Source organism: Myotis davidii, unplaced genomic scaffold (assembly GCF_000327345.1).
Source record: "Myotis davidii unplaced genomic scaffold, ASM32734v1 scaffold1292, whole genome shotgun sequence".
Lineage (NCBI taxonomy): Eukaryota > Metazoa > Chordata > Mammalia > Chiroptera > Vespertilionidae > Myotis > Myotis davidii.
The window spans coordinates 564,171-577,488 of record NW_006283154.1 but is presented as its reverse complement, the minus strand read 5'-3'; the positions used below and the strand labels follow the sequence as shown (position 1 = coordinate 577,488).

At 41.0% G+C, this 13,318-nt stretch overlaps 1 protein-coding gene across 1 annotated transcript in view; it reads left to right on the top strand.

The window, feature by feature from the left end:
* The window catches only part of CCNB3 (cyclin B3), a 41,922-nt gene extending 37,444 nt beyond the window's left edge, over positions 1 to 4,478 (top strand). The window contains exons 9-11 of the mRNA XM_015563111.1: positions 735 to 884; positions 3,961 to 4,094; positions 4,316 to 4,478. Of these exons, the coding sequence (XP_015418597.1) occupies positions 735 to 884; positions 3,961 to 4,094; positions 4,316 to 4,388 (357 nt within the window). The 3' untranslated portion in view covers positions 4,389 to 4,478. The remainder of the gene's footprint in view (positions 1 to 734; positions 885 to 3,960; positions 4,095 to 4,315) is intronic.
* Positions 4,479 to 13,318: the final 8,840 nt, after the last annotated feature.

The window sequence follows — 13,318 nt, the reverse complement described above, 5'->3', positions numbered from 1 at the left end:
GGAAAGAGACAAGTGGGGACAGAGGAATTTCTTCTTCAATCTGACTCTCCTAGATTAGCAATCTTTATGAAGTGTAGGAGGAAGAAAATTGGAGGTTTGTATAGTATGCCTGTAAAGTTTTGAGGTGAGGGCAGAGTAGGGGAAGGAGAGAAAATTCTTTTATGAGGAAAGGACACAAGAACTTTGGGGGAGACGCTGCAAAGTTCTCTTTCTTCACCTGAATATTGGTTACAGGGGAGGTCACTTCATAATTATTCATTGAATTGTACAAGTGTACCTTCTCTCTCTCTTTCTCTCTCTCTCTCTGTATGTGTTATAGGTTATAATAAAAAAAAAGATACAAACAAGAAAGGGGAGAGAGTTCTTATGGAGCATGGAACACATCCTAGGGTGGAACCAGGTGCAAAGTTATAGTTGGAAAGCTTTGGCCCTTCAAACGATGACTTGTACATAAAGAGTAGATGAAAATACATTTGGTAATTTGGTCACAAACCATGAAGGTAGTGAATTCTAATGCTGATTTCAGAATTGCCTCCCTTCCCCCTGCTTAAGATTCTGTGCTTTCAAGGGTAGAGTGCCTTAGTGTGAACCATGATGGTAGGAGAAGTACATTGTTCAGGCAGAGAGCCATTAGGCCTGAGGTGAGATAACTGAAGAGAGTAGGTGAAGGGGGTCTTCTGCTTAGTTCTGGTTTTCTACATTGCTTGCTGAAATGGTCTTTTTGCTCTCTTTAGAATATTCATGTCAACATTAGAACAGTGGTCTTATCTCGATTCATCTGTGAGTTGACCCTGCATGAATATGACTTCATCCAGGAAAAGGGTTCCAATCTAGCTGCTGCTTCCTTTATTTTGGCCCTCCACATGACGAAGCTTGGAAACTTGGTAAACACTGGCTAGGGGCATGGGGTTGGGATTTAGAAGCACAGGGTTGGCTGAGAAGGAAGGTGTAAATTAAGGCTGTGGGACATTCAGTGCCAAAACTGCCATATACCCACAGTTATGAATTCTTTGACACCTCAACATTAGGGTCCTGGCTGCCTAAAGTGTTTCTCTAGCAATTGTTGTGAAGTATTTGGTACCATTTTTCTTAGTCACAGTACGCCTTGTTCCAAGGAAAGCTTATCTGAAAGCCCGATATCACAAAACAAACTAATGTGAAATTATTCTGGTTGCAGCAGGGCTGGGGTGGGCCCACTTCCTACCTGACCCCATTTCACTTCTGCCCCTTGTAGTCCCTTCAGCAAGGTTACCCCCTGAGGGAGCTTGTTAGAATGGAATTTGAAGCACTGACCCAGAGAGCAGAGTAGTGAAAGCAACTGTCCATGTGTAATAGGGGACTTACAGGTATACTACAGTGTTGTTCTTTTCTAAAGAGGAAGGCCCCAGAGCCTCCTTCCCTAATAGAAATAAAACTCATGTTTGATGCTTTCTAAATTTTATGAAAAATTATGAAAATCAACTTCAGAGAACTGAATTTTTACTGATACGTAACGTACAATCCAAATAGAAAGAGTAAGTATGCTAACAAATGTGCATGCTCTTCCCAACCATCCCTGAGCCCCTCCAACTTAGAAATCCCAGAGCCACTACTGATGGGAAAGCCTCTGTGTACTGAGAAAGAACTATATAAACAATTGTGTTTATATAAGTTGAGTGCTTGGTGATCTAAGCACTTTGTATGAACTCATTTAATCTTTACAATAACCCCACAAGATCAGTAGTATCCCTATTTTATAGATAAGAAATACATTCCCATGTTTTGCTAGGGAGAGGCAGAACTAGGAGTGGTGTACAACCAGTACTGCATACTCAGAATGGGTGTGGCCATAGCTCGAGCCATGGTCCTGGAGGCCCCATTCCAAGCCAGGCTCTGACCCATGGATCCTTGGTAAATCTGGTAGGTACTTGAGAGGGGCAATTGAGTGGCTCAGGGCAACAAATTTCTTGCCAACCAGTATAGAAATATTTCAGTGTTTAAACACATGGCATGCTTGTATCGGTGAGTATCAGCTAAATGTCAACCCTGATCTGAATCCTGGTAGTCTGGATTCCACAATCCTCTATGCTATATATCCTGCTTCTATAGGTAAGAAAGGTTTCACAAAGAAGGTGACTTTTGAATTGACTCTTGAAAGGAACCCTTGAGAGGAGACATTCTAGGTAGAGTGACAATAATTGAAAAGACGTGAAGGCAACAATTAAAGGGTGTAATGTATAGGGGGCAGAATAATACATTTCCTGTGGATAGAGCAAAGGCTTTATGAATAGGGAATGGTAAGAGATGAGACCAGAATGTTAGGATGTGTTCAGATTATAAAAGACCTTTGATACCATGTTGAGAGATCCATTCTATACTAAGGTACTGGAAGTTTTTGAGGCAGGGGTGTTCCTGTTTGTGTTTTGGAAATAGTACTGGTAGAGCAGTATAGAAGGTATACCAGGTGATAGTGTAAGAGTGGCAACACTGGCAAGTCAGCTTTTGTAATAGTCAAGGTGAAGCTTTTGGGCCTGAACTGGTACAGTGACAATGGGGCCACTAATCTTATTTAACACACTAAATATAATGTTACTTATATTTCCGCATGCTAATGACTGCCCTTTGCCTGTGGCAGTGGTTTTCAAACAGTATTCAGTAGAGCCCTGGGATTCCTGTAGAAGTGTCTCCGGGGCCATATAAAGATAAGGGGATTCAAATTAGTGGGCTTCTTAGCCTTTGCCTCCAATTCCAGGTAAAATGTTTGGGCTTCCAGGTAAGATATTTTTTAAAAGGGGGTTTGGGGAAATAATTTAAGATACTTTTATTTTTTTAAAAAAATTTTTATTACTTTCAGAGAGGAAGGGAAAGGGATAGGTAGAAACATCAATGATGAGAGAGAGAATCATTGATAAGCTGCCTCCAGCATGCCCCACACTGGGGATCAAGCCCTCAACCCAGGCATGTGCCCCAACTGGGAATCGAACCATGACCCCCCAGTTCACAGGTTGAGGCTCAACCACTGAGACATGCCAGCCGGGCTAATTTAAGATATTTTTAGAAAATCACTGTATTATAGAATAAATCTTCCTTTCTCTACCTGTGGAACTCCTACTTGACTTTCAGCACATTATAGATGTCCCCTCCTCTATGAAGCTTTCTGTTACTCTCCTAGCCAGAGTTCATGGGTCTTGTTGCCCTTTGCCTCCAGCACCCTATGTTCACTTCCATCATAGCACTTTCCACACATTTTGTAATTCTCTCTGTGCATGCCTGTCTAATAATATTAATCCTAGGTAGCATTATTTAGGCACTTACTATATGCTAGACTGTTACATGTGCTTTATATATATTAACTCATTTAATCATGCAATGTAATTACTATAATGATCCCCATTGGTAAAATGAGGTACCAAGAGGTTAAATAACCAATTTAAGGCCAGACTATTAGTTAAAATAGATTTTGAACCCCAGTAGTTTGCCTCCAGAGCATTTGCTCTTAAATATGTTGCCATATTGCTTCTGCCACATAGTAGGCATCCTTCAAATTGAATGAGAAAATGAATGCATGGAATGACAGCTGGTAGATCCAGAGACAAGGAACAGCCATAAGTTTCTGTTGGCTGTTGAGTTGGGACCTCAAGTTTGTTCTGAGGTTTGCCTGTCCATTGGCTCTTGATCTGAAAATGAGTAAATTACAACGTCAGTCATGTTCCTTGGATTTTTTTTGGTAGTGGATTTCAGCATACCTGGATATCTATGGCCAGGGCTAATATCCAACTGGTACATATGAATATAACCATACCACTAGTTTGTGGCTGGGACCTATTCTCCTGTAATAATTGGTCAGTGTCTATGACGTATGAGTCTTTCACTCTCTTCCCTTTCTATACCATGGATAGGAAGTTTGGATTTGGGATAGTAGACACAGAGGAAGGGTCTGCTTCCTGTCATAAAAGTCACTGTTTATGTTGCTTCTTTCAGACTTATTTCCTGAATTATCACTTTGACTTCGTGATCTCTGATCTTTACCTCTTGGTCAAAAAACTTAACACGCTGCTGACTTTGTATCCTTGCAATGATAGGCTCAAGACTGTGTGTTTCAAGTATTCTCACCCGTAAGTACCAAGCTCCAGATGAAGTTGGGTTTGTGCTCAGTCATGGGGAGGCCCAGACTATCCTTGCCTCAGGAAAAAGAAAGATTGAGGTACTTTTTACCTTACTTTCTGCTCCTGGGTTAAAGCAAGATGGGGGACCAAGGGCCCTATCTCCCACTTATTCCATGAAGCCTGCTTGCTTTGGCTATTTTATACTGAGCAGATGTCTCTTCCTTTTGCAGGAACTTTTATGAAGTCACCAAAATCCCCCCCTTGGACAAGTTGAAGCTGGAGGAAATTTTTTACTCCCGCTAATTCTGAAATGAGGGCCTAGAACTCTGGCAGCATATAAACCAGGCTATATTTATTCTGTCTTTGAAAAATTTTTTTGATCACTTTTCTTCATTTTTACCCTGTTTGTCTTTTCCAAAACTGAATGTTATAAATGTTTAAGTGTTTAAGTTTTTTTATGTAAGAGAAAAAAGTATTGTAGTATTTATTTAGAAATATAATAAAAAATTAATATTTGTTGCTAAAATGGCTCACCTCCCCTTTTTTATATAAAAAAAATAAAAATTGAATTGAATTTATTAGGGCAATATTGGTTAATAAAATTCTATAGGTTTCAGGTATACAATTCTACAATACATCATCTGTATATTGTATTGTGTGTTTACCACACCAAGTCAAGTCTCCTTCCATCACCATTTATCCCCCATTTACCCTTTTCTACCTCTCCCCATCCCCCCATTTGGCAAACACCATACTGTTGTCTGTGTCCATGAGTTTCTTTATTTCCTTTGCTTAATCCCTTCACCTTTCTTACCCAGTCCCCAACCCCCTTCCCTCTGACAGCTGTCAGTCTGTTCTCTATATACTATTGCATAGCCCAAGGATCCCCCCCCATCCCCGTCTAGTAAAGATTGTGCCTCAGAGTCTAGCTTATACAATTTCTTCCTCTGTTGGAGTCTGTCACTTCAGGGGTGTAGGAATTGAGTTGATTTAGGTGTGAATTGATGGATGTTCCTGTAGAAGGAGGATCATTGGAGTGGTGCTGGGGTTGGGTGGTAGTGCCCAGTCTAAGGAAGGAGAACTTTACTTGACAGACAGGCCTCAGTGTTCAGATCTGGACCAATACCCTTTGGTCCATATCTTATGTTGTTTGTTTTCTTTCCTTCTTCCTAGACGATGAAAAGGCAGGGATCAGGAGTTTCACCCAAAGACAGCCCTATTTTCATAGTTCGGCAGTTTTCTAGAGTTTAAATCAAATTAAAAAAAACTGCTTGGAGTGACATGCTGAAATCTTATGGCCTTTATCTTCTGTCAAGAGGAGAAATTTCTGTTCTGGCCAGGTGGCTCGGTCGGTTGGAACGTTGTCCCATATAACAAAAGGTTGTGGGTTGATTCCTGATTGGGGCATGTACCTTGGTTATGGATTTGATCCCCAGTCAGGGTGCAATGGGAAGCAATGAATCAATGTTTCTCTCTAAAAATCAATACATATCCTCAGGTGAGATCGATCTATCTCTATTTATCTATCTATCTATCTATCTATCTATCTATCTATCTATCTATCTATATCTATCTATATCTAGTCTTTGGGGTGATGTGTACTGGAACAGCTATCTCATTTGTTCACAGAGGATTTGAACATCCTGTTCCAGTTGATAGAGAAACACTGCCTCTAGGACCTCTGGGTCTGCCCCACAATCTAGCCACTGAAACAAGAAATGTCTGTCACAGCAGAAGACCACTAGAGCTGGCAACTGTTCTGATTGGTCTAATCAGAACAGTTCTAATCCAAGGTCATGAAGATTTACTCCCATTTTTTTTTGTCTAGTAGTTTTATACGTTTAGCTCTTACATTTTGGCCTTAAATCTATTTTGAATTAATTTTTATATATGGTGTGACATAGTGGTCCAACTTCAATTTCTTGTATGTAGATAGATATCCAGTTGCCCCACCACCATTTGTTGAAAAAGATCTTAGTGCCCTTATTGAAAATTAATTGACTGTAAATTTGAGAGCTCATTTCTGGACTTTCAATTGTATCCCATTTACCCATATACTTATCCTTATGCCTGTAACACACCACTTTGATTACTGTAGCTTTGTACTCAATTTTGAAATCAGGAAATGTACGTTCTCCAACTTCCTCCTTTTCAAGATTGTTTTGGTTATTCTGGGTCCCTCACATTTCTATGTTAATTTTTTTTTTTTTTTTTTAGCATCAGCTTGTCAATTTCTGAAAAGAAAGCTAGGATTTTGAAAGAGATTGCATTGAATTTATAGATCAATTTGGAGATCATTGCCATCTTAACCATATTAAATATTCTAATCATGTGTTTTGTACCAGTCTCAGCCTATCAATAACCAATGTTGTGGCTGGACTGACCTTTGTGTTTCTTATTATGATCGAGAGACACTCTCAGCAATAACCAATAGGAAATTTTGAAAGAGTTAAGATTTATTATTTAGAGGTCCTGGAAATTACATAGCACATCTGGTTCCAGACTAACCGCTTAGTCACACACACACACACACACACACACACCAGATAGACCTAACAAATACTGCAAAGGCTTTAAAAACTGAACTGACATTGAGCCTTCAGCCCACAGAAAGCTGGTGAGAATCTGTGGCCTGAAAATCAGATTGATCGCTAAAGTAAAAATGTAAATGTTTTCTATACAATTTATGTAAGCAATTTCATAATGTCATATTCAAAATGTCTAAGATACCAACCATATTTACAGTTTAAAGAAGAAATATCACTTATTAATTGATTCAGTAAAACCACTTGACAAAATTCAGCATTCATCCATGACAAAAATGATCAACAAACTAAAAATAGAGACTTCCTCAACCTGATAAAGGCTGTCACCAAAAATTTTCATGTAACATCATATTTAATGGTGAAAGACTGAATACTTTCCCATAAGATTAGGAACAACGCAAGGCTGTCTACTCTCATCAGTCCTATTAACATTATACTAGAAGTTGCAATTAGACAAGAAAAAGAAATAGAATACAGATTGCAAAGGAGGAAATGAAATTGACCTTTTTTTGGAGATGGCATAATTATATGTGTAGAAAATCTCAAAGAATACACAAAAAACCCTCCTAGAACTAATATTTTTGTTCAGCAAGGTCACAGAACACAAGGTCAACACACAAAAAAATCAAGCACATTTCTATATCCTGGTAATGCACAAGGAAATTCAGATAGCCACATAGTATCCCATTGTGTAGATGTACCACAGCGTTTTGTATCCACTCATCTACTGATGGGCACTTGGGCTGTTTTGAGATCTTAACTTTTATAAAAAACACTGCTATGAAATATGGATGCATATATTCTTTCTGATTGGTGTTTCAGGATTCTTAGGCTATATTCTCAGAATTGTGATCGTTGGGTCAAAGGGCAGTTCCATTTTTTTTTTTTTGAGGAAACTCCATACTGTTTTCCATAGTAGCTATACCAGTCTGCATTCCCACCAGCAGTGTAGTAGGGTTAACTTTTCTCCACATCCTTGCCAGTGTGGCGAGCTGGCACGGCCATGGCATACTCAGCCACAGGACGCCTTACGTGCCATGCCAGCTCAGCCTGGTTCAGTGACCCAAGTGGCTGGAAGGCTTAGAAAAGACAGACAAGAGAATGAAAGCTGGGTCTCAGTGGGATGCTGCTCCTCTGATGGAGAGACAGCGCCAACGCCCACAAGCTGTGTCTTTATTTTATAGCAGATGCCACGGGGCAAAGTAAGGGTGTAATCAAGTTGTTTACAACATTCTCTTGAGTTTCAATGCTACTCAGCTACATGTACCTGAACTCTATCTAAAGCCCACATCACTCAGACACATGGGGCCACGTGTTCAGACTATAGGTTCAAGCTTACAACTATAGCTGTTGGCTATAATCGTGCTGGGAGGGCTCTGCCCTCCAAGATGGGACTTGCACGTGGCAATGAGAGGACTGTGTGCTCTCCTCAGTCCAAGGCTTGAACCTGTCCAAAACACTGTATCCCCCTTTTCTTTTGTTTTTAAACACATCTATTTACATTATAAAAAACTCTAAACAAATTATTCAGCAACATCAAAACAGACTTCTGGCTATTAACAAAGCAATACCAATGCAAAAACAAAACTACAAACATGTTAACGTTTTCAGGATTTCTTACTCAGAGTCCTTAGATTTAGCTCCGCAAGATTTTACAGAAAACTGACAGTTCACCAACACTAGCATAGCTTCCACTTGCTTTGCTAACATATGCTTGGCCTCAGTCGCCATCTTCTTCAGCTGACTCCATGTTGATACCTCGGCCACTTACGTAGTAAGATGCCAGTGATGCAAAGATGTTGTTGATGCAAAACTGGCCCCCTGGATTAGGCTGTTTGGAAGGTTGGCCTTGGTTCTGAGTCGGCACCAGTCCCAGTGAAATCAGCCTCGTCCACACAGGTGGAAATTTGGTCCCTTCAGCCGCTGCTGCATGGAGTAAGAGAGCACCCCTGGGGCCTGCAGGGCTGGAGACCTCCAACTCTGAGTCTGGCATCTCACACAGACCCAAAGTCCCAGGGAGCTATCAGGTCGCACAAGAAAGAAATAAACCAAAGCCCAGAAACAATGCAACTGCTGCAAGAGCTTACAATCTAGGTCAGAAATAAAAGTTACTTCCTCAAACATCAACCACAGCCATTTGTTGCTTTACAGTGGCTTAAACCAGTGGTTCTCAACCTTCTGGCCCTTTAAATACAGTTCCTCATGTTGTGACCCAACCATAAAATTATTTTCGTTGCTGCTTCATAACTGTCATGTTGCTACTGTTATGAATCATAATGTAAGTATCTGATATGCAGGATGGTCTTAGGCGACCGCTGTAAAAGGGTCATTCTACTGTCAAAGGGGTCGCGACCTACACAGGTTGAGAACTGCTGGCTTAAACAGAACCTAGGAGATTTCTACCTTATTTTGTATCTCCTATTTACTTCTTATTTTCTACGGCTTATTTCTGTTTCTACTGCTTATTTCTACCACTTATTTCCTACCGCTTATTTTCTAACGTCTAGCACTTACTTTCTATTGCTTATTTCTTTCCGCCTATTTTCTAACGTCTACCACTTATTTTCTGCTTATTTTCTTTAAATGACAATTATGCTTTACAGATCTGTTTTTAATTTTATAAAAATGCTTCAATAAGCATTGTTTTTAGGAATCCCTTCCTAGGATCCTGACTTTCCCAAGTTTTAGACCGAGCTATTACCACACCTCAGCTCCCTACCTTCCTTTCTCCGCGTGCATGCCTTGGAGTCTCCTTTCACATAACAATTGTAGTCTCCCCAAACTCAGGCCCTGTTCCTCATAACTCAGTTCCTGGTCCCAGAACTCAGTCCCCATTCAGGCGCCATATGTGGTGAGCCGGCATGGCCATGGCATACTCAGCCCCAGGGCGCCTTACGTGCCATGCCAGCTCAGCCTGGTTCAGTGACCCAAGTGGGGTCAGCCGAAAGGCTTAGAAAAGACAGACAAGAGAATGAAAGCTGGGTCTCGGTGGGATGCTACTCCTCTGATGGAGAGACAGCGCCAATGCCCACAAGCCGTGTCTTTATTTTATAGGAGCTGCCACTGGGAAGCCGTGTCTTTATTTTATAGGAGATGCCACGGGGCAAAGTAAGGGCATAATCAAGTTGTTTACAACATTCTCGTGGGTTTCAATGCTACTCAACTACATGTACCTGAACTCTATCAAGCCCACATCACTCAGGCACGTGGGGCCACATGTTCAGACCATAGGTTCAAGCTTACAACTATAGCTGTTGGCTATAATTGTGCTGGGAGGGCTCCGCCCTCCAAGCTGGGGCTTGCACGTGACAATGAGAGGACTGTGCCCTCTACTCAGTCTAAGGCGTGAACCTGTCCAAACCACTGTAGCCACACCCCACATACTAGCACTTGTTGTTTGTTGAATTATTGATGGTAGCCGTTCTGGTAGGTATGAGGTGATATCTCATCGTCATTTTAATTTGCATTTCTCTGATGATTAGTAACATTGAGCATTATTTCATATGTCTCAGTACAAAGGCCAACCTTCCAAACAGCCTAATTCAGGGGGCCATTTGTATGTCCTCTGCCCATTTTTTTAAAATTGAATTGTTGGGCTTCCTTTTGTTGAGTTGTATGAGTACTTTATTATATATTTTAGAAGTTAACTCCTTATAAGATGTATCATTGGCAAATATGTTCTTCCATACAGTGGGTTCCATTTTCATTTTGATTCTGTTTTCTTTTGCTGTGATGCTGGTTTCCTTTGCTGTGCGGAAGCTTATTATTTTGATGTAGTTCCATTTGTTCATTTTTTCCTTTGTTTCTTTCTATTGCCCTAGGTGATGTATTGGTGAAAATTCTGCTAGGTGGGATGTCTGATATTTTGCTGCCTATATTTCCTTCTAGGAGTCTTACAGAAGCAGCCTTTTTAATACATGGTGTTGGAGCAATCTGTATGCCAAAAAATGAACCTTCATTTAAACCTCACTTATGCCCTAGACGGTTTGGCTCAGTAGGTAGAGCTTCGACCTGCAGACCAAAGGGGGTTTGATTCCAGTCAAGGGCATGTACCTTGGTTGCAGGCTCCTCCCTGGTCTGGGCCATGGTCAGGACACATGCAGGAGGCAACAAATCGATGTGTTTCTCTCACAATGACGTTTCTCTCTGTCTTTCCCTCTCTCTTCCACTTTCTCTAAAAGATCAATGGAAAAAATAGCCTCGAGTGAAGATTAAAAATAAAATAAAATAAACCTCATTTGTTTTTCAAAAATTATTTCAAATTGAGTCAGATTTAAAATCTATAATAATAAAAGCATAATATGCTAATTAGACCAAACAGCCAAACATCCTTCTGTCCATCATTCTGGACGTCCTTCCAGACAAAGCTGCAGTGGCAAGGGCCAAGGCAGAGGTGGTTAGGGGCAATCAGGCAGGCAGGAGAGTGGTTAGAGGTGATCAGGCAGGCAGGTGAGTGGTTAGGGGTTATTAGGCAGGCAGAAGAGGTTAGGGGTGATCAGGCAGGTAGGTGAGTGGTTAGGGGCTATCAGGCAGGCAGGCGAGTGGTTAGGGGAGATCAGGCAGGCAGGTGAGTGGTTAAGGGTGATCATGCAGGCAGGCAGGCAAGCAGTTAGGGGGATCAGGCAGGCAGGCGAGTGGTTTGGGGTGTTCAGGCAGGCAGGCGAGTGGTTAGGAGCCAGCAGTCCCAGATTGTGAGAGGGTGCAGGCCAGGCTGAGGGACCCCCTTGACCCATGCTCAGTATTCCCAGGGGGCAAACTCACCCATGGTTGAAAATAATTGAGTTAGAGGAAGAGCTCTTAGATATGGCACAAAAAGCACATTCCATAAAGTAAAATTAAAAAAGATGACTTGTTCTTTACAAAAGTGTAAAACGTTTCCTCTGAAAGATAGAAAGAGAATGAAAAGATAAACTACAGACTTTCAGAAGATATTTGTAAACTACGTATCTGCCAAAGAACTTGGATCTAGGGTACATAAAGTATTCTGAAAACTCAACAAGTAAATGAAAAACACAATTACAAAAAAGGGAAAAGAATTTGAACAGATACTTCACCAAAGAGGATTTAAGTATGACAAATAAGCACATAAATGAATGTTGAACATTATTTGCTGTTAGAGGGAATTTCCGTGATGAGATGCCATTAAACACCTATTAGAATGGCTAAAATAAAAAAAATTATTGGCCCTAGCTGGTTTGGCTCAGTGGATAGAGTGTCGTCCTGAGGACTAAAGGGTCCTGGGTTCAATTCCGGTCAAGGGCACATGCCTGGGTTGCAGGCTTGATCCCCAATAGGGGGCGTGCAGAAGGCAGCCGATCACTGATTCTTATCATTGATGTTTCCATCTCTTTCTCCCGCTCCCTTTCTCTCTGAAATCAATAAAAAATATATTTAAAAAATTAATGGATTCTAAGAGCTGATGATGTAGAGCATGTGGAACTCTCATTTATTGCTACTTTGAATGTGAAATGGTACAGCCACTCTGGAAAACAGTTTGGAAGTTTCTTACCAAGTTAAACTTGCATTTATCACATAACCCAACAATCCCACTCCTCAGTAATTATCCTAGAAAAGTAAATACAATAATCTGTATATGAATGTTTATAGCAGTTATATTCATAAAATTTCTTCAATGGATGAATGAATAAATGAATGGTGGATCCATAGGCTAGAATACTGTTCAACAATACAAAGGAACATATTATTGATTCACAGGACAACTTGAAAAAATCTGAAAGGCTGAGTTAAAGGAGCTAGTCTCAAAATGTTACATATTCTATGACATTCTTTTTTTTTATTTTTGACAGTATTACAGATGTTTCTCATTTTCTCCCTTTTTGACCCCTTCCACTCAACCCTCACCCCAGTCTGTGTCCATAGGTTATGTATATATGCATATAAGTTCTTTGATTACTCTCTTCTCATTTCCCCCTTCCCCTTCTCTTCAAGATTTGTCAGTCAGTTCCATGCTTCCATGTCTCTGGATCTATTTTGTACATTAGTTTGTTTTGTTCATTAGATTCTACATTAAGTGATATCATATGATACATGTCTTTCTCTGACTGGCTTATTTTGCTTAGCATAGTCATCTCCAGTTCTCTCCATGCTGTCTCGAAGGGCAAGAGATCCTTCATTTTTAAAGCTGCATATCATTCCATTGTGTAAATGTACTAATGCTTTTTTATCCACTCATCTACTGATGGGCACTTGGGACAATTTTCGGATCTTTATTGTAAATAATGCTGCTATGAACATAGGGGTGCATATATTCTTTCTGATTGGTGTTTTGAGTTTCTTAGGATATACTAGTATTCCTAGAAGTGGGATCACTGGGTCAAATGGCAGTTACATTTTTAATTTTTAAAGGAACCTCCATACTGTTTTCCACAGTGGCTGCACCAGTCTGCATTCCTACCAACAATGCACTAGGATTGTTTGTTGATTTATTGATGACTAGAGGCCTAGTGCACGAAAGTCGTGCGGGGGGAGGGGGGGTGTCCCTCAGCCCAGCCTGCACCCTCTCCAATTTGGGACCCCTCAAGGGAAGTCCAACTGCCCTCTTGGCCCTCCCCTGATGGCCTGGTCACACCCAACTGCCCTCCCCTGCAGGCCTGGTCGCCCCTAACTGCCCTCCCTTGCCAGCCCAGTTGCCCCTGACTGCCCTTCCCTGCAGGGCTGGTCCCCCCT